Source organism: Cyprinus carpio, chromosome B2 (assembly GCF_018340385.1).
Source record: "Cyprinus carpio isolate SPL01 chromosome B2, ASM1834038v1, whole genome shotgun sequence".
NCBI lineage: Eukaryota > Metazoa > Chordata > Actinopteri > Cypriniformes > Cyprinidae > Cyprinus > Cyprinus carpio.
The window spans coordinates 26,791,212-26,812,547 of record NC_056598.1 but is presented as its reverse complement, the minus strand read 5'-3'; the positions used below and the strand labels follow the sequence as shown (position 1 = coordinate 26,812,547).

The 21,336-nt window shown below is 37.7% G+C and overlaps 2 protein-coding genes across 2 annotated transcripts; both read right to left on the bottom strand.

Annotated features, from left to right (window-relative positions):
- Nucleotides 1-58: 58 nt before the first annotated feature.
- Nucleotides 59-14,410, bottom strand: LOC109106949 (tripartite motif-containing protein 16-like protein). The gene is made up of 7 exons (XM_042718934.1): nucleotides 14,349-14,410; nucleotides 3,003-3,600; nucleotides 2,811-2,906; nucleotides 2,502-2,735; nucleotides 1,907-2,054; nucleotides 1,715-1,777; nucleotides 59-955 (listed from the first exon to the last, which is right to left on the bottom strand). The coding sequence occupies exons 1-7, from the start codon at nucleotides 14,357-14,359 to the stop codon at nucleotides 417-419; spliced, it is 1,689 nt and encodes a 562-aa protein (XP_042574868.1). The 5' UTR covers nucleotides 14,360-14,410; the 3' UTR covers nucleotides 59-416.
- A 2,615-nt stretch (nucleotides 14,411-17,025) lies between these two features.
- Nucleotides 17,026-20,563, bottom strand: LOC109076698 (tripartite motif-containing protein 16-like). The gene is made up of 6 exons (XM_042718933.1): nucleotides 19,931-20,563; nucleotides 19,554-19,649; nucleotides 19,175-19,408; nucleotides 18,785-18,938; nucleotides 18,580-18,639; nucleotides 17,026-18,467 (listed from the first exon to the last, which is right to left on the bottom strand). Exons 1-6 carry the CDS (start codon nucleotides 20,543-20,545, stop codon nucleotides 17,929-17,931), a joined length of 1,698 nt encoding a protein of 565 aa, XP_042574867.1. The 5' UTR covers nucleotides 20,546-20,563; the 3' UTR covers nucleotides 17,026-17,928.
- Between the last annotated feature and the right edge of the window lie 773 nt (nucleotides 20,564-21,336).

Genomic DNA, 21,336 nt, shown 5'->3' with positions numbered 1-21,336 from the left:
CATTACATATTATTTTCAGATCATTTCAATTGAAACGATCATAAATGAAACAGACAAATCAGTAAAATCCTTTTACGTTATATTGCTTTGTATAACTGCAATATGACTTACAGTATTTCTTAGTTGTCATTGTCAGCAAAGCATTTTCATCTCTAATCATCATTCGTTGCATAGTGTTACAGAACAGATCTTAATTACAATTACAAAAAAAAAAAAAAAAAGGGGTTCCCTTTTATCGCTTTAGACACAGACCGAGTTTCCTGTACAGTTTGTGTTCTAGTGAGGTATTTAATGAATCCACTTTCTAGTTTAGTAAGCTGTACTTGGGATTGTCACTGTAAGGATGGAGGGAGCTGCTAACCACATAATCATTTATTTTTACTAGAATGCTTCAACCTGAAGTATGACACTATTATTCACAGAATCTCTGCAGATGACAGTTTCAGCGTTGATCCAAAATTGATCCCAAATCCTGGATAGAGCGGTTGAGTGAATGTGGTTTGGATTCTGTAGATGAGGGTCATTGTGTCAGAGACGCTGTAGAAGGACAGAATCCCTGCTCCGTGATCCACATACACTCCTATTCTAGATGAACTGTAGAATACAGGGAGCTTAATTGTTTTCTGATTGTGTCTGAATGCACACCTGGTGTCAGAGCAGGACAATCTCCAGGACTGATTATTAAATCCAAATACACACTCAAAACCTCCCCCCTTCCTGCTGATGCTCTTATACGACACTGAGATTCCCACACCAGCCACCCCACTCCACTCCACCTCCCAGTAGCAGCGTCCACACACACTCTCTCTACACAACACCTGAGAAAAACCATGAAAGCGGTCTGGATGAACAGGATACTGCTGATCAGCCCCAATAAATTTAGCCACTCTATTGCCTTCAGACAGACGGAGATATTTATGTGCAGTGTTCGGATCCAGGGTGAGCTCGTGGGAATCTGAAAACAAATTTGCACCATTTTAAATATTACAGTACATTAAAATAACCTTCTCTCTTATTCTGTTGTTAATTCTAATGAGAAAGAGAATTTAGATTTGTCATAGTTAAAGTTTTACCGTGTCAATGTTTTCGACAATTATGTGTTTGATTAATCCATTTTACAGGTTTTATTACAGTTAACTTGCACTAAACAACCAGAAGGTTAAGAATTAGTAAATAACCACGAAACATTAAACTAAAGCATATGCAAAAGTGAAAATATAGAGACAACCCACAATTATAAACAAACCTAACCGGATATATAGGAAAATAAACCAAGAACAGAAACCAATCAGAACAGTGTGAATAAACAAGTTGCTGTGCAAGCAGCATGGTGATATGCAGGTATAACACATATAAATAATAATAATAATAATAATAATAATAATAATAATATTATATATATATATATATATATATATATATATATATATATATATATATATATATATAAATTATAATAATAATAATATAGCTTGCTCTATTCTTTTTCTATTCCATCTCTTTTTTATTTATTATATCATTTAAAAAACCTTACTACAGGTGCTGCGTTAAGCTAACTGAGACGTATTTTAGCATATCGTTGCTCTTTTGTTGATTTTGATTGCTTTCATGGTCCTCATTTGTTAAGTCACTTTGGATAAAAGTAATGGTAATAAAAGTAATAAACCATGGTAATCACTAATTTATTTCTCTTGAGGACTGTATCAACACTTACATTGCAAAAACTCATCTCTGGTCCTGAGTTCAGAGGCGGTAACATTCTCCATGTGTGGTATTACTAAAACCAAGAGACATACGGTGTTATTTACATTGATACATAGAGAATTTGATCAGTTTCTTCTAGTGCTTGTTTATGATATGATACATTATTTCAAACAGATTACTGAATTACCAACTTTAACTTTACCATATATATTTTCTGTTGCTTTCTTGCAGAGGTCCTCAAGTTTCTCTCTTAGCATAGAGACAGATTCATCAACATCATCATAAGAGAGAAGTGAAGTGATACTGATGTTGTCTTTAGACGCAGGAGGAACAGCGAAAGACTGGAAACTCTACAAAGGGACCAATTCAGAACAGATTTAATTCACAATAACAAGATAATCCATTAATAAATAAATAAATAGTAGGGCTGCACGATTAATCGCATGCATTTGTCATGCGTGTCTCATCAGTAAAGCCGGTTCCGTGATTAGCGGTAAATGTCTGTCACCTGTTTTCAAACGGGAGCGGCAGTTAATACACAGAGCCGTAGTTCACTGACAAGCTACGCAATATTCTGTTCATAATTGAGATTAATCGCATTCGATTATGAACACGATATTGCGTAGCTTGTCAGTGAACTATGGCTCTGTGTATGAACTCCCGGTGCATTTGAAAACAGTTGACGGATATTTACCGCTAATCACGGAACCGGCTTTACTGATGAGACACGCATGACAAATGCATGCGATTAATCGTGCAGCCCTAATAAATAGCTAATAAATAACTAAATCTGTTACCTGTATGAAATGGATGTGGTTTTCTGTGTGTAAAAGCTGCTGCAGCTCCGCATCTCTCCTCCTTAGATCATCAATCTCCTGCTGCAGTTGCTTCAAGAGTCCTTCAGCTCGCCTCAATTCAGCCTTTTCTCTATCTCTGATCATCTGTATCACCTCAGAGCGTCTTCTCTCAATGGAGCGGATCAGTTCAGTAAAGATCCTCTCGCTGTCCTTCACTGCTGCCTGTGCAGAGTGCTGTTACGAGACAAAAACAAGTCCGAAAAGAGCTCTAAAAGAGCCTAAAAATTTCTTAATCCCCTTGAAACTCACTTTATGAGTCTTCACAGCATCTTTCAGCTCCTGAATCTCCTTCTCTCTTTCCTGGATTCTCTTCCGGAACTTCCTTTCTATGAACCAAAGCTGTTTCTGTAACAGCAACAAATAACACACAACTGTTAAGTGTCCTGCATCATAAATGTATGTGGAACTAGCATTTGCAATAACAATATGTGCATTTCCTACCTGTTTCTTAGTCCTCTCTGCTTTAGTTGAAATAGTGTGATGATTTTTGTGTTCATTCATTGTACACAACAAACAAATACATTGTTGGTCTGTGCGACAGTAAACCTCCAGCAGTCGGTCGTGTTGAGAGCAGATCATCTCCTTGAGTCGTCCAGTGGCATTTATCAAATTGTGTCTCTTATCTTTAAAGAAACTGTCATGTTGTTCTAGGTGACACTGACAGTAAGAGTTCAGGCACAACAGGCAGGACCTGACGGCTTTGTATTTTCTCCCTGTGCAGACGTCACACTCCACATCTCCAGGTCCAGCGTAACTCAGAGCAGGACGAGCTGTTTGGGCTTTTGTCTTCTTCAGTTTCTCCACCATTTCAGCAAACACCACATTCTTGTTTAAAGCAGGTCTTGGACTGAAGGTCTGTCTGCACTGAGGGCAGCTGTAAACTCTCTTCTGATCATCTTGATTCCAGCAGTCTGTGATGCAGTTCATGCAGTAGCTGTGTCCACAGGGGATGGTCACTGGATCCTTCAGTAGATCCAGACAGATCGGACAACTGAACTGATCCTCGCCCACTGAAATACTGGCTTCTGCCATTTCACTGCTTGTACACAAAAACAGAGCCACTTGGAAGAGCAGTGAACTTTAACTTTACGGTTATGTGTTCCAGAGAGTGGAGCAGGTGTTTAAAAGCGTGAACGCATTTGTTATTCCTCAACAGCGCTTTATCTATCAACACAGTAATGTTTATACGAATTTTTTTTTTTTTTTTTTTTTTTTTTTTTTTTTTTGCCTTTATTTCAACAACATTACAACCAAACAAGGTACATGAACATATTTTACAAAAAATAACCACAATTATTCAGACTTGGTTGAGCATAACCAAACTCATAAAAAAAAAAAAATAAAAAAAAAAAAAAAAAAAAACAAATAAAATAAAAATACAAAAAAAAAAAAAAACAATACTACAAAATGGGCTTTATAAATTAAATTAAATAATTCCAACATAGAGGTCAGTTTAAGGGCTTTTTTATTCTTAACAAATTTTAAGGATTTATATAAAAGTTTTAGCTCGTTACACCAATGAATAAAGTTGGGTTTAGATTTAAACCATCTGCATTTGTGAATAAAAAACCTCCCAAAACAAATCAGAGAATTGAGAAAAAATTCTAACTCTTTGTTTTCATGAAAAATACCAAACCTAACTACCTTCACATTGAATGGTGATAATTCAACATCTTTGGAACATAACCACAATATTTGCATCTCACTCCAAAAGAAGTGAACTGAATCACACCAAAAAAAAAACATGCTCTAGAGTTTCAATACTTTTTTCACAAAAAACACAATCATTTGTATCAAAATTAAATTTTAACCTTAAAAATTCTTTGGTAGGGTAAATCTCATTTATAATCTTGAAGCACACCTCTTTAACTTTTGGAGGGAGGGGGTAAGACAAATAGTTTTTTTTTTTTTTCTAATTTTTTTTTAACTTCATTCCTATCAAAATCTTTAAGCACATATTCTCGTCTAATTGGGTTTGGATATAAAACCTGTGAAATCAACTTTCTAGTAACTCTATTAGAGCATTTTTTATTACAAAAATCATGACCTTCTAAGGAAAGCTGCCTCAATTCCGGGGAAACTTTGGAGTTCACAATATCTTCTTTAACGATTACTCTTAAAGCAACTGGAATGGCTCTAATAATTCGATTGTAAATATTAATGGTACATTGCAGTCGGAATTTCTCACAAAACTCTCTATGTAATAACAAATTCCCATTATCATCCAAAAAATGGGCAACAGCCCAAATCCCTTTGGATTTCCATTCCTCAAAAAAAACTGATTTTCTACCAAATTTTATATATCTATTATTCCAAACTGGAGTGTTATGAGGCGTAAAATTATGCTTAAACAATAATTTCCAATAAAGCAGCACTTGCTGATGGAAGTCAGAAAGTTTTACTGGTAAAGAGGTACACTCAAAATCACAACGTAAAAGGAAATTAATTCCACCCAATTTTTTAAAAATTGCACTTGGGACAATATACCAAAAGGATTGATGATTACATATGAAGGATTTTAAACCATTTTAATTTCAATACACCATTCATAACGTCAAAATCAATCGCATTTACTCCACCATCTTCATACTTTTTAATCATGTCATCCTTTCTTATGTACTGACACTTATTCCTCCAAATAAATTTAAAATTCATCTTATTTATTGCTTTAATCATTTTTATTGAAATGGGCATGGAAAAGGCTGGGTAGATGAGTCTAGACAAACTATCCATTTTGGACAAAAGAACTCTTCCAAAGATTGTAAGATCCCTTTGCAGCCATCTATTCAATATCAATTTACACTTCTCTATGTTATTCCATACATTTTTATTCTCCATTGTTACTTTCTCTCTAGAGATAACAATCCCTAAATATTTTACTTCCTTCTTTATTTGAATATTAAATAATGATTGCAAAGGAAACTCATGTAAAGTTAACATTACACATTTCTTTAAATTCAAATACAGCCCAGAAGCCTTAGAAAACATATTAACCGAATGTAAAGCTAAAGGAATTTGTTGTTCATTTTTTAAAAACAACGTTGTGTCGTCTGCAAATTGGCTTATTATTATTTGTCTATCCAACACTGATAACCCTTCAATACCATTATTTTTAATCAATATCGATAGCAACTCTGCTACTATAATAAACAATAATGGGGAACTACTACAACCTTGACGAATTCCCCTTTTAATAGGGAATCGTGTGCAAGTTCTATGTCCTAGAGCTACCGAACTATTAATATCATTATATAACATTTCAATTAAATTTATAAATCTTCTTCCAAAACCAAAGTGCTTCAGAGTTTTCAAAATAAATGGATGCTCTACCGCATCAAATGCTTTAAAGAAATCTAAAAAAATAAGAAATCCACTTCCCTGAACCACCTCACTATAGTCAAGTAAGTCTAAAACCAATCTAACATTGTTATGAATTGACCTTCCTTCTAAAAAGCCTGACTGTGTCTCACTAATTATGGTAGAAATACCTTTTTTCAGTCTAGCAGCAATAGCCCCAGAAAAAATCTTATAATCCGTATTGAGTAAAGAAATAGGCCTCAAATTATCTAAAACTCTTTTATCTTTGCCAGCTTTAGGAATAAGTGTAATTAATCCTTGCTTCATACTTTCTATCAACTCTTTCTTTTCAATAGCTTCTGCTAGGGCATTAAATAATAAAATCCTTAAATCCTTCCAAAAAAATTTAAAAAAATTATTAGTGAGCCCATCAGTCCCTGGAGATTTATTTAAAGGCAACTTCATAACAACTGAATCCAATTCTTCAACTCTAAGATCCGAATCACATAACTTTTTAAAAGAGTTATCAATGTGTGGAATATTGTTTCGAATTTTAGCAAAAAAAGAGATCCGAGTCATCTGAAGAAAAATCGGAAGAATATAAATTAGAATAAAACAGAAACACTTCTTTTTCAATTCTTCTTAAATCTTTGCATTCTTCATTTTGGATCATTAAACTATCAATGGAGTTTCCTTTGTTGCCTATTTTTTTTTCCAAATTACTAAAATATGAAGAGTTCTTTTCGCCATCCTCAATCCACCTGGCACGTGACCTTACAAAGGCCCCTTGTGCCCTCTCCAGATAAAGATTATCTAATTTATTTTGCAGCTCCATCAGCCTATTTTTTTCCTCATTATTTAACACAGGATTAATACAGCACAAACTTATTTCACGAATTAGGTTATTTTCAAAAATCTTTTTTTCTTTATATATTTTCTTAGAAAATTGTATGGAGAATTCTCTAATTTTAAATTTTAAAAATTCCCATTTGCTTACATTACAGTCAAAAGAATCATTTATCTCTATATTTCTAATCAATTCCTTAATTTTACTACAAAATTCTTCATTTTGTAAAAGATGGGCATTGAACTTCCAATAACCTTTGTTTCTAAATTGCTTACCTACAGGTTCTAGCACAAGATCAATAAAGCAGTGATCGGTTAACGGAGCTTTAAAAATTGAAGATTGAGAAACAAATTTTATAATATTGTTACTTACCAACCAATAATCAATTCTGGATTTGCTCTCCCCATTGGGTTTAAACCAGGAAAAACATTCAGCGTCAGGATATAAATCTCTCCAAATGTCATACAAATTATTTTCGGATTTCAAAAATTCAATGGAAACATTAAGCCGCTGTTTGTTAAGTCTGGGAGGCCATCTGTCCTTCCACTCATCTGGAACCATATTCCAATCCCCTCCTACTATAATATTATCTGTTGGGTATTTTACTTTAGTTTCTGTAATCACCTCAGAGACATCTTCTATTAATTTCTGATTTTGAGCTGCATTGTTAAAGCCATAAATATTAAATAAAATGAAAAAAATATCATCAATTTTAAGTACCACCATTAGCCAATGACCATTACCATCAACTTTATAACTAATGACTTCCCCAGGACATTTGTTGGAAACATATTGCCACACCTCCAGAACGGTTAGAACCATGACTGAAAAAAAAATCTTATCACCCCATTGATTAGTCCAAAAAAAGAGGCATCCGAGTCTGTTGAATGAGTCTCTTGTAAAAACAGGCAATGAACTTTTTTGCCCTTTACCAAAACAAAAACACTGCCTTTCTCTTTACAATGTCTTTCAAGCCCCTAACATTGAGAGAACCAAAAACAAATTTGGTCTTAACCATAAAACTCTACAACAACAAAAAAAGAAGAAAAGAATAAAAGCAAAAATTAAACTATAAAACACCTACTTGACACTCAGAATCTGCTTAACCTGTAAACTTACAATTAGAGCTCCAGTTGCCCAATGAAACAAAATTACCCACTGTCCTAAAATTAACACCTTATCCATCAACATTAATCTGCCGCCCTTCAATAAAGCCATACGGACCGCGAAAGAAAGCCTTCTTTCCTGCCCGTCTAGCTTGATCAATTTGAGGCCAGAGCTTTTGCCTTTCCTCTAAATCCTCACGAGGAAGCATCTCCGCGAATCGAATCCCTTTCTTTTTTTGCAGACTGGAGAATCTTTGCTTAGACGCCAGATTTCGTCCTTCACCCGTCTTTTGTACAAATAGCACGATGACGTTCCTGCTTCTACTGTCCATCTTTCTTCCCAGCCGATGAACCACATCAACAGCTTCTTCCAGCTTTGGCTCCAAATCGGGTGCAATCTTACCAAGGGTTTGGATAACAACTGATCTGATGTCTTCGTCTTTTTTCTCTTCTATGCCTTTGATACGGAGGCACCATCTCATTCTGTATCTTTCATGTTCTCTAACCCTCACCTTAAGATCCCGGTTCTCCTTACGAAGATCATCATTTTGTAACTCCAAGTCCTTCACTCTTTTTTTGCACTCATTCACCTCTTCCGTGTTGAACTGAATCGCCTTCGTTAAGCTTGCAATCATAACGCTGCTCTGTTTGGATTGTTCGCTTAAATCCGCCAACTTCTCATCCACCCTCCTTTCCAGATTTAGAATCGCCTCCAATATAGTTTCATTGGAGATTCCGGACTTCCCACCCTCAGTATTTGGCTTAGGTTTTTTTTTCCGCAGATATCTTACTCGGAGTTGAAGGCAGGGAACCATTTCCACGTTCTCGTTTATTATTCACAACAATCTCCATTGCATAATCATGCTCCATGTCTATCGCCTCATCTTTCTTTTTCAACATTACATGAGGAATCTTTGCCTTTGGGGTCAAGTTTTAGTTTGGCAGGTTTAACTAATTTTTGTGCGGACATTTTGATGTAAAACAGTAGGAACTGCTCACCTTAAAGTAACATTGGGGAACAACTGACACGAGCTTCGACAAACGCGTCTGCTCAACCCGCCATATTCGAAACTCCACACTTAATTCCAATACTTCTTCTTCTTCTTCTTGTAGAATTCCGGCAGTGTAGACGCTGCTGAGCGTATTACTGCCCTCCACAGGTCAAAATTTAAACTAAATTCTTACATACAGTCCTGTATCATCCAACAACTCAATAACCCCCTCACACAACAATTTACGCTAATCACTGTGACCAAACAAAGATAAAAGAGTAAAAGCCTTAACTCCAAGTCCTGCCAGTTTAAAAATTAATATATTTCTTTCTGCCCTATACTTCCTGCAATTTAGGAAAACATGCCCTACCGTCTCAAGACTCCCACATTCACACAATCCAGAAACATGCTTTCCTACAATCCACAAAGAATAATTTAACGCACAGTGCCCCAACCTCAATCTACACATTATAACTGAGTCCCTGCGGGGCAAAATGATACATGAACATCTTTTCTTAACTATAGGTTGTATTGAAAAGAGTAGTGTCTACCCCTAATTTCCTTTTCCCACCCCCTCTGCCATTCATTTATTAAGCCCGCTTTAATTTGTTCCCTCAGTTCCACTCTCCCTAATAATACATGGACATCTACTTCTCTTCCTAAGCTCTCCTTTGCAATTTTATCCCTCCCGCTCATTCCCCCTCACCCCAGCATGTCCGGGAACCCAGCAAAACCTGATGTTGCAGACAAATCTAATTCTAAACAACACAATTAAAATATCATTTACAATGTCAGGACGAGCTTTTGATTTTCCTACTTTTAAATTTTCTAGAGCAGCTACAGAATCAGAGCAAATAATGACTTCCCTAGGTTTTCCTTCCTCACTCCACCATAGAGCCCATAAAATTGCCATTAATTCGGCAGTGAGAACAGAACTTCCATTAGAAATACATCGACCAATTTCCAGCCCTAGCTGTTCCACATATACCCCAAAACAAGCTTTCCCCACTAACTGGATCTCTAGACCCATCTGTAAAAACAATCATAGTACTTCCACTAATTGAATTAAGATATTCCTCTATTTTTGGTGCCACCTCCAATTTATCTTTTTCCTGATGAAAACCAAGCTCAACACACATTTCAGGCATCACCCAATAGGGCATAGGTAACCAACTTGTGTGTTCTACGATACTTCCCTGATCCATACTCATCTTCCCTGCCCACTTATTTATTATGACAAAAAAAATTATTGTATCTATTATTTCCAGCATCCTCTTGCAACAAACACCTTGCTGGGAAGATATGATTACACCCACTAAGTTTTACCCAGTACTCTAACCCTAACTTAATGCGTCTTAACCATAAGGGCATTTCTCCCATTTCAATGAGCAGGCCAGGTACTTGGGTGGATCTGAAGGCCCCACAACAAAGCCTCAAAGCTCTTGCCTGCACCACATCCAACCTAGCCAAAACAGTTTTGGAAGCAGATCCATACACAAAGCACCCATAATCAAGAGCAGATCTGATAATGGCCTGAAAAATAAGCAACATTGTCTCCCTATTAGCCCCCCACCCACACCCAGCCAGACTTCTCATCACATTCAAAACTTTTTCACACTTCAACACAATTTTACCTACATGCACGGCCCAAGTCATACGCTCTTCAAACCAAATACCCAAAAATTTAAAAACCTTTACCTTCTCCAATGGAGACCCATACATATATAACCCTATATTAGGTAACTTTCTTTTAAAACCAAAAATCATATATTTTGTCTTAGAAGCAGAGATTTTGAAGCCCCATGTATTTCCCCATTCCTCTACAGATACTAACACTCTTTGTATCTGTTTTAAAAACAAACTCTACATTACGCCCTCTTTTCCAAATAGCCCCGTCATCTGCAAATAAAGATAACCCGAATCCTCTCTCTATTTTATCAAAGATATCATTTATCATTATATTAAATAAAACTGGACTTATTACACTTCCCTGTGGGGTTCCATTCTCTATGTCCACAGTTTTTTGAACTAACACTACCAACCTTTACTTGAATTGTTCTTTTCATTAAAAATTCCTTTATCCAATTAAACATTCGTCCCCGAACTCCCCATGTTAAAATTTTTAATCATCAAACCCTCCTTCCACAAAGAATCATAAGCTTTCTCAATATCCAGAAATACACTCACTACTACTTCCTTATTACTAAATGCCCTCTTAATATCTTGATCCTAAAACTGCAACTGACTCCATTGTAGATCTTCCATTTCTAAAACCATTCTGTACATCAACAAATTGTCTTCTAGTTTCTAAAAAATATACTAATCTGTTAGTTACCATCCTCTCCATAATCTTACAGGTCACTGCTGTGAGTGCTATAGGACGGTATGAATTAGGGTCAGATGCCTCTTTCCCTGGTTTCAAGACAGGGACCACAACTGCATGTTTCCACTCCTTTGGCAAATGACCCTCTGCCCACACAGCATTAAACAAAGCTAAGATTTCTTCAAGTACAAAATAAACAATAAAATAAAACAAAACACAAAAAACCCTATCTCTCCCTGGGGTAGAATTTGCCCCAGAAATAATTGCATCCTTTAACTCTTTTAAAGAAAAGAACAAATTAATAGGATTTTCATTTTCTAAGCTCCTCTCCAGTTTCCACTGATTAACTTCCATCAATTCAGCCCTCTTCCTACACCTCTCAACCCCCATTCTCTCTGATCTATGCACAGCTTGAAAACTCTCAACAAACATGTCTGCTTTTTCCTTATTGGAAACTGCTACCACCTCTCCCTTCTGTAACACTGGTATCAGTCTTCTCTTATATACTCCTGACATTCTACGTACCGCTGACCACAAATGCCTTACTGATGTCTCAGGACCTAACGTACCACAAAACTTCCTCCAACTATTTATTTTTGCATCCTTTATAATTCGTCTTGCTACTGCCCTTAGACGTTTGTACTCTATTACATTAACCAACATTGGGTATTTTCTTAATCTTCTATATGCTTTATTCCTACCCCTTACAGCTTTGTCACATTCTTTACTCCACCAAGGAACCAGCATACGTGACCTAGGTTCCTGTTTCACAGGAATAGTATAGCAAGCAGCCTCATGTATCATGAGACTAATTGAAGTATTCCAGTTATCTATAGAACCCTCACTATCAACATTTCCTACTAAGCTTTGAGCTTTCTCCTGGTATTTATCCCATTTGGCCTGAGAAAAGTTATATCTAGGGTCATTCTTTTCCACTTCTCTTCTCAAATCCCTACCAAACCCTGCACAATATTGGATAATGATCACTTCCTAGTGAATATGAATCTATAACATCCCATTCACCAATTCTAGCTAAGTTTGATGAAGAAATTGATAAATCTATATGACTGTATGTATTTCTCCCAATATTATACCTAGTCGGTCTTCAGTCATTTAACACTACCAACTTATACTTATCTAAAAATTCTTCTACTATTACACCATTTTTATCCCTGTGATCACTCCCCCATATTGGATTGTGTGCATTAAAATCTCCAATCCATATAACAGGACACCTTACCTTCTCCATTATCTCATCAAAATCTAACAATACCAAAGGTTGGCAGGGGTTATAATAATTTATCACCGTAATAGAACTGATACTACTCCAAACCTCCACAGCCAAACACTCAATATTAGAAATAATTTCAACCTTTCTATATTGCAACCCATTCTTAACAAAGGTTGCACAACCCCCGCCTGATCTATCTATCCTATCTAATCTCAAACATTCATAACCTGGAATTACAAAAATCTAAACAGGGCTTTAGCCATGTCTCTTGGACACATATCAAAATCTGGTACTTCTTTAAAATCATCTACAAACCTTTTTAACTCCTGCCCATTTCCTATCAAACTCCGGGCGTTCCATTGAAGAATATACCACATTAAAATACTAATGAGGATCCTCATCATCCACCTCACAAACGTCTTCCATACTGCTAGCCTTCAACATCTGTGATCTGTTTATACACTGACTCTCCATCATGTATTGATGCAACTTTTCTGGCAACTGTTTTATACTCAGATACCTTTCAGCCGCCCCCACCACTAACCTAATGACATCCGACCGGTTAGCTGCTTTCTTAGTTCCTACCAATACATCAGAAACAAAAGACAAAAATGACTCCTTACTAAAAATTAACTTGTCAGATGAAGATACAGATGGCAGATTTGACATAGGAACCTGGCTTCCTAGTACCTCTCTTTCACCAGAACTCCCATTTCCACTTTCTCTAGCCACTCTTTGAACCGCCTCTGCATATGTTACCTTGTTCTGATCCCTCACAACCTGCACCCGCCTAGCTTGAACAAAGTGCACACAACCGTGAAACCCTGCTGCATGAACCCCATCACAGTTAGGGCACTTAGGAGTCTCTGACTTACAATTTTGTATTATATGATCTCCACCACACTTTGCACACTTTCTTTTTCCCCGACATGACCCAGCAACATGCCCAAACTTCTGACAATTATAGCAGCGCAACGGTGGTTTAATGTACTCCCTTACATAATAAGCCATACTCCCTAGAAACACTCTTTGTGGCAGTACACCATCTTTAAACGTTAACAGGATGGGCGGATCCCCAGCTCCATCTCTACGCTTAAATCTTACCACATCAGTTACTTGGGCTCCCTTAACATTTTCTAAAATTTCCTTTTCAGATAAGCCAGCAAACATTCCATATACTACTCCTTTGACACCCTGCTTGCTTCCTCTTGGGACCAAAGTCTCCACCTTAACCACCAACTTCCCCACACCTCTAGCATCAACATACTGTTTCCTACTTTTGCAACAAACTCTTAACATTCCATTATATAATATCTTAGCCTGAAAATCCTTTCCTATCTGATTCTCCAAAGCATTAGTTACCTTTAATGGATTAATTGCTCTGAATCCTGCATCTCCTTGGTTAGCTCCCTTGACTTTAAACAGCACCACTAACTCTTCAGAACTTCCTGTTCTCCTAACTTTATTTCCTTCATCTCCTGACATTTCAGGTCTTTCACTTGATGCCTCCCTCTTAGAACCCCCCTTTTCCTTAACCACTGTATGCAACACCCACCACCATCATCATCATCATCACCCCTTCCACTCCCTGACGCCATAGGCCTCCAATATCACCTCCTTTTCCCAACACTAATCTAATATTATTATTACTTCTACAAAAAAAAAAAAAAAAAAAAAAAAAAAAAAAAAACAAGGCCCGTATATCTTCGTCTTGTTTAAGCTCCTAAGAAAAGCCGACGCAGCGTCCCACGCCTTCGAAAGCTCCGACAATCGCTATTTGGCCTTCTCAACCAGCTTGTTCACTCGTTTTTCCGTTTATACGAATTTGTTTGCAGACGGGCTGATAAAAACACCAGCCTACCTGAGAATACGCAGCAAGCGCGGTGAAAAAACAGAAAAAAAAAACACACTGCCTGGGTACAGTGCTCGCGTAATGTGATGATGACATGCAGAGCAATAAAAAAAAAAAAAGTATACTTAGTAGTTTTTACCAGCGCTGCATTCCGCGTCAAAATATCACGCCTTTGGCCCCTTGTTGACTCCGTCACCCATGAACTCGGATGTACGTCATTACGTGTAATACGAACGCCTGCTACATAGAAACCCGTTTCCGCCACTGAATAAAAAATAACAATGGCAATTGCGACTTTTTATCTCACAATTCTGTGTGATATAAACACACAATTGCGAGTTATTAAGTCAAATTTGTGAGATATAAACTCCAATTGTGAGACATATTAGCACCCCCAACCCCCTCAACTGGACTTTAACTCGCAATTGCGAGTTTGTATCACACAATTCTGAGAAAAAAAGTCAGAATTGAGAGATATAAACTCGCAATTGCGAGGAAAAAAAAAAGTTTATATATGCAATTCTGACTTTATAACTCGCAGCTGCGACTTTATTTCTCAAAATTCTGTGAAAAAAAAAATCAGAATTGTGATATAAAATGTCGCACTAACCTTTTTTATTCAGTGGCGGAAACAGGCTTCTATAAAGAGAATATATATTAAGAAACTACATTTTATTGGTCTATTCCTAGCGTTCCTTTTGTTTGAGAAATGATCCAAATGAACGACCCAACGTATAAACCGTAGTTCTGTTTTTTTTTTTTTCGTTTATTTATTGTACACCTTGTCACACAGCAGCTTTTAGGCATTGCTCTATTTTTGTTATTAGTCAGAAATTACAAGGAGGCAGCTTCCCTCAATAGAAAGTCAATGGAGAGCGTTACGGTGTGGGCGTGGCTCTGTCTCTATTTATTGTATTGTTTTCTACATTCCACGAGTCATTCTGAAAATAAAAAAGCAATCAAATACACATTCCTAGCATACTCTCTCTTTTCTATTAATATTTGGGGAAGTCGTGGCCTATGGGTAAGAGAGCTTGACTCCTAACCCTAAGGTTGTGGGTTCGAGTCTCGGGCCGGCAATAACACGACTGAGGTGCCCTTGAGCAAGGCACCGAACCCCCAACTGCTCCCGGGTGCCGCAGCATAAATGGCTGCCCACTGCTCTGTGTGTGTGTTCACTGCTGTGTGTGTGCACTTTGAATGGGTTAAATGCAGAGCACGAATTCTAAGTATGGGTCACCATACTTGGCTGTATGTCATGTCACTTTTTTTCACTTTCACTAATAGCCTGTAGGTTTCTGAACTACTGTGCCAAGCTGTCTGGATCCAGAGAGGCATGCTTTTCAAGAAAACAAGCGACTTTTCTGGAAATTAACATTTGAATACGTTCTTGCAAAATTAGCATCCTTATCCGAGATGCAATCACACTGAGTAGATCACACCTCAGTATTGTCTCATCTGCATTTCTTTCCCTTCACTCTCTCTTTTCTGTTCTTCATGCTGAGATCAACCAAAATCTATGCTTTTTGTGAACAATTACTATAGCCTACTTTACATGTTTGACATCGTTTGAAATGTCTCAGTGCAACTGGTACAAAGGTCTCATCCCCAAAGAAGTAAACTCAAAGGTACTCAAGTTTTTAAGAGTTTATGGACATTTTTTATGGGTATTTACTGAAGAGGGTGTGCCTGCTCCCAGGGTCTTTTCTCTTGAGGTGTGGGGTCATCATTAATGTAGAGTCCAATTGTTACTTTAGGCTCCATTTGGAGGATTTCTTGTCTTGAAAGAAATGTTGCAAAAGGCAAAATGATACACAGTCAACCATTGTCTTGATATAATGTTACTGTCATTAGATGTACACTACATTTAATATATTTGTAGAAGCTCTACTTCATCTATACTGCTGAAGGACACAGTTTCACTGATGAGCCATGGGTTATGCCAAACCCCCGATGAAGCCTTTGAGTAAATGTGGTATGTTTCCCAGGCGGCATATATAGGTCGAATTAATTCTCTGCCAGCAGGAGGCGCTGTTGTAGTGATCGAGGTTTTCCCGGTAACGGCTGTACACATAGCAGCGCTCCTTTCAAAAAACACTGCTTTATCAGACATTACCATAGACTGTAAAAAACATGGACGTTGTGTCCGTGACGTCACCCGTAGGTTTCCAAAGAGTGTTTTTGAAGCCTAAAGTAGGCGGAGCTGACCATCGCCATCTTGGCAGCACATCACCGCGCGTCACTCCTGGATAATCAAAAATGGTCAGAAAGGTGGGAGTTGGTTGCTGAAACCACGCCCACCTATCGCGATGGTGGTGACAGCAGCGACAATCCACCTGTCACTCAAGTTGCCACGCCCTTAATTATGCAGAACTTTAACTTTAAATATAATTTAAATGGATAAGTTATAAAAAAAAAAAATTCACCCCCCTAACAGTTGTCATGAAGGGCAAAATTAGCTATATAGACCAAAAACATTTTTTGAACCAGGCCGTAAACATGTTTTTTCTGCTGTAAAGTTGGGCATTTTAACATTGGGAGTCTTTGGGATTGACTCCCTTTTGTAGCCAGCCTCTAGCGGCCAGTCAATGAATTGCAGTTTAAGTCACTTCCGTGTTGGCTTCACAAGAGAGAGTGGGAGGCTGCCGGACATTACATGCAAGATTAAATGAAAATGACATCCAATTTTCTTAAGACAGTCACGGTTACCTTTAGAAACACAGTTATATAAAAATACCCGCACTCAATGAATGGGAAACACTGTAGTCTCATAATTGAAGTGTACATTTTGCAGATAATATCATTATCCAGTATTGTACTGTCAGCAATTTATTATAAAAATGTTTTCATAATTGTAACATACATATTTGCATACAGAATTATTCAGGTGCATGTGTAATAACTTCTAAAACTAGAGGCTACTGCAGCACTTCATAGTCTTGTCTGATGCACTCAACCAAACATTCTTACCATGACCTCGTTTTCTCAAGTTGGGGGGTATAAACATGGACCAAGGTACTTATTGAGTAGTTGATGGTAGGTGCCATTGCAGTTGGAACTTTGAAAGTTAGTTAGGGAAATGGCAGTAACTGTGCAGCACAGTCCTTTTAAATGGGGACATATGACAATCAGAAGTTGCAAGTGCAAATATGAGTCTGGTATAGCTACTGTATAATTCCAAAATAAAATCCATCTACACACATAATTATTAGCAATGTAGGTCATCAAAAATCCCTATTGGACCAATTAGTAAAGAGAATCAGTGTCGTTAAAGATTAGGCAAGTTAACTGCAATGGCACCTACCATCAACTACTCAATAAGCATTCAGTTATATGGAAAACAGCACATCTCCAACACATTAAACTGCGCGTCTCCGTCAGCCACACACACAGCCTTTCTGTCAGAGCATCTGACGGGGTGAGCGCGAGCCGCTTTGAACTGAAACCATAAACTATAGGCTACTAGGAGAGAAATTATTTAAAAGCAAAACAAATAAAAAAACGCTCTGATTGGTTGAACTCTTCATCTTTTTCTGTTGCTTGTTTTGAATACTGCGCATGGACAGGGGCGTCACTAGATTTTTGCGTAGTTTAAAGGTGACAAATCGTACCAGCGTACTTTGAGGCCAAAATGCGTAGCCGCTACGCAAAATGCGTACAGGTTGGCAGGTCTGCAATACCCATCCCCTTTATCATGATGCTAAATATGCCACTATTATTCATAGAATTTGTGAAGACAACAGTTTCACTCTTGATTCAAAATTGATGGCAAACCCAGGATAGAGCGGTTGAGTAAATGTGGTCTGGACTCTGTAGATGAGGGTCATTGTGTCAGAGACGCTGTAGAAGGACAGAATCCCTGCTCTGTGATCAACATACACTCCTATTCTATGGGAGCTGGAGACCACAGGGAGTTTAATCTCTTTCTGATTGTGTCTGAATGCATAACTGGAGTCAGAGCAGGACAATCTCCAGGACTGATCATTAAATCCAAATACACAATCATCACCCTCTCCTTTCCTGCTGATGCTCTTATACGACACTGAGATTCCCACACCAGCCACCCCACTCCACTCCACCTCCCAGTAGCAGCGTCCACACACACTCTCTCTACACAACACCTGAGAAAAACCATGAAATCGGTCTGGATGAACAGGATACTGCTGATCAGCCGCAGTAAATGTAGCCACTCTATTGCCTTCAGACAGACGGAGATATTTATGTGCAGTGTTCGGATCCAGGGTGAGCTGGCAGGAATCTGGTTGGAACAGAAAAAAATTACAGTAAAGAAGACTTAGAAGTGTGGTGATGTGTTGCCTTTGTTCATAAATGTCTGACAGTTTGTGAATGCTTTTTGTTATAATACTTACATTGCAAGAATTCATCTATGATCTTGAGTTCTGATGTGGCAACAATCTCCATGCATGTCACTAACGAAACCAACAGACATATATTGTGTAATTCACATGTACAAGCAATATTCAATCAATTCCACTTATGTTATCTCAGCTTGTTTTTGTTTATTATTATTGGATATTTCACTCCTTTAAAGTGAATACATTTCTAGTACTTTACCTCTACCAGATATCTTGTGCATCTCCTCGTTGCAGAGGTCCTCAAGTTTCTCTCTTAGCATAGAGACAGATTCACCAACATCATCATAAGATAGGAGAGAACTGACATTGATGTTTTTTGTGGATTCAGTAGGAACAGAGAGAGACTGAAAACTCTACAGAGGGACAAAGAACAAAATTTGTTTAGTCAAATAGATAAGAGGCTGATTGCTTCTCTTATTAAAGCGATCGTTACGGGTACATAACATATTTGAATCATGACACCATTTCTGCCAGAATAACATCTGCTAATTATACATCACCATTTAAATATTATGATTCAGTGGGCTGAATCATCATGATCTGCAAAGACATGAAAGGATCATTCTAATTTTGTCCGTATCTCTGTTACCTGTAGAAAATGGATGTGATCATCTGTGTGTGAAAGATGATTTAGCTCAGTGTCTCTCTTCCTTAGATCATCAATCTCCTGCTCCAGTTGCTTCAAGAGTTCTTCAGCTCGACTCACTTCAGTCTTTTCTCTATCTCTGATCATCTGTATCACCTCAGAGCGTCTTCTCTCAATGGAGCGGATCAGTTCAGTAAAGATCCTCTCACTGTCCTCCACTGCTGCCTGTGCAGAGCGCTGTTACGACACAGACAATCAGAGCATTCACTTACTGAGCTACACTGGGACTGGAAACTCACAGCATTGGGCTCTTCAATGACTGACTGAAGTCCTAAAAAATGGAAACATTTCTCAACGTTTCTCTAAAAAGCATAAAACTCACCATATGTGTCTTCACAGCTTCTTTCAGCTCCTGAATATTTTTCTCTCTTTCGTGGATTCTCTTCTGGAGCTTTCTTTGAATGTCTGACAGCTGTTTCTGTAACAGATACCAGTAATCAACAATCCTCCCTAAAGTTCACCCAAAAATGAAACTTCTATAACCATTTATTCACCTTCATGCTTCAAACCCATATAATTTTAATTTACAAATTGACTTGAAAAAATGTCCTTTTTTATAGCTTTAAAAGTCACTTTTTGCAGTCCATGAAAGAAATAGTCTAGCATTATTAACATATACATCACTAGCAAGCCCCGTGTCAAGCTAAGGACGGCCCTGTCACTAGCATTTACATAGCCAAATGTGCTCTCAGTTCATACCTGCTTCTCTGTCCTCTCTGCTTTAGCTGAAATTGTGTCATGACTTGTATGCTCATTTATTGTACACAGCAAACAAATACATTGTTGGTCTGTGCGACAGTAAACCTCCAGCAGTCGGTCGTGTTGAGAGCAGATCATCTCCTTGAGTCGACTAGTGGCATTTATCAAATTGTGTCTCTTATCTTTAAAGAAACTGTCATGTTGTTCTAGGTGACACTGACAGTAAGAGTTCAGGCACAACAGGCAGGACTTGACAGCTTTGTATTTTCTCCCTGTGCAGACGTCACACTCCACATCTCCAGGTCCAGCGTAACTGGGAGCAGGGCGAGCTGTTTGGACTTCGATCTTCTTCAGTTTCTCCACCATTTCAGCAAACACCACATTCTTGTTTAAAGCAGGTCTTGGAGTGAAGGTCTGTCTGCACTGAGGGCAGCTGTAAACTCTCTTCTGATCATCTTGATTCCAGCAGTCTGTGATGCAGTTCATACAGTAGCTGTGTCCACAGGGGATGGTCACTGGATCCTTCAGTAGATCCAGACAGATCGGACAACTGAACTGATCCTGAGCCCATAAAATACTGCTTTCTGCCATTACTGCAAGCACACACAGGCACATACAGTGGTCTATCACTCCATATGTCACTCTTCTCATGGTTAAGTGTTTCCTGGTTGTGTGTTTGAGAGACCTGTGCAACAGCAGAGTTTCAAATAATAATGTCCTCTAGGTGTCAGTCTTCTCAAGAAGATTTTAAATTTTATTTGGTTTTGCCTCTCACATTCATCATTTTCAATCATAACATCACAGCATCACAGACGCTTTGGCTAAACAGATTTATTTTTTTTGCATTATATTTATAATAAATGTGACATGCCCCATCTCTCTCTCTCTCTATGCAAAGCCGTTTTAACATTTAATCTCTATTTTCATGCGACTAGTAGGGCCTACTTATTTTTTAGATACTAGTTTCTTTTCATTAAGTTATAGTAATTATTCATTAGTTACTAGTGCTTTATATAGCTATTAGTGCTTATTGTTTAGCCACTAGTGTTTATTCTTTAGGTATTAGTGTCTTTTGTTAAGTTACTAAATCTTATTTATTAGATACTAGTGCTTATTCCAATGGACCCTTTTCACAAGACTGTTATGACGCGTTCAACGGTCATCAGCATCGTAAATCCTTTTACTGAAAGTCATGAAAACACTATCGTGGAGTTTTTCTTTTGCTATTTGAGCAAATGTGAATACAAAAAATATATTTGTGGTACTCTCCCATTCACTGCATTTCAAGTCAACCCAACTATGACTACTTCCGCTGCTGAGAAACCCAGAAATATGAGAAAGGACCATAGTGACTATACTCTTCTTGTTAAGAAAAATAGAACTAGTACTTATTTTTTAGTTACTAG

Bases quoted from the DNA above. Each gene is read 5' to 3' on its own strand.
- LOC109106949 (XM_042718934.1), bottom strand. The intron at 2,055-2,501 runs GTAACAGATTTA...GTCCCTTTGTAG, and splicing joins ACCACATCCATTTCATACAG to AGTTTCCAGTCTTTCGCTGT. The intron at 956-1,714 runs GTAAGTGTTGAT...ATTTGTTTTCAG, and splicing joins CAGAGATGAGTTTTTGCAAT to ATTCCCACGAGCTCACCCTG.
- LOC109076698 (XM_042718933.1), bottom strand. From the start codon at position 20,545: ATGTGCCTGTGTGTGCTTGCAGTAATGGCAGAAAGCAGTATTTTATGG. The intron at 19,409-19,553 runs GTGAGTTTTATG...GTGTCGTAACAG, and splicing joins AAGCTGTGAAGACACATATG to CGCTCTGCACAGGCAGCAGT. The intron at 18,939-19,174 runs GTAACAGAGATA...GTCCCTCTGTAG, and splicing joins ATCACATCCATTTTCTACAG to AGTTTTCAGTCTCTCTCTGT.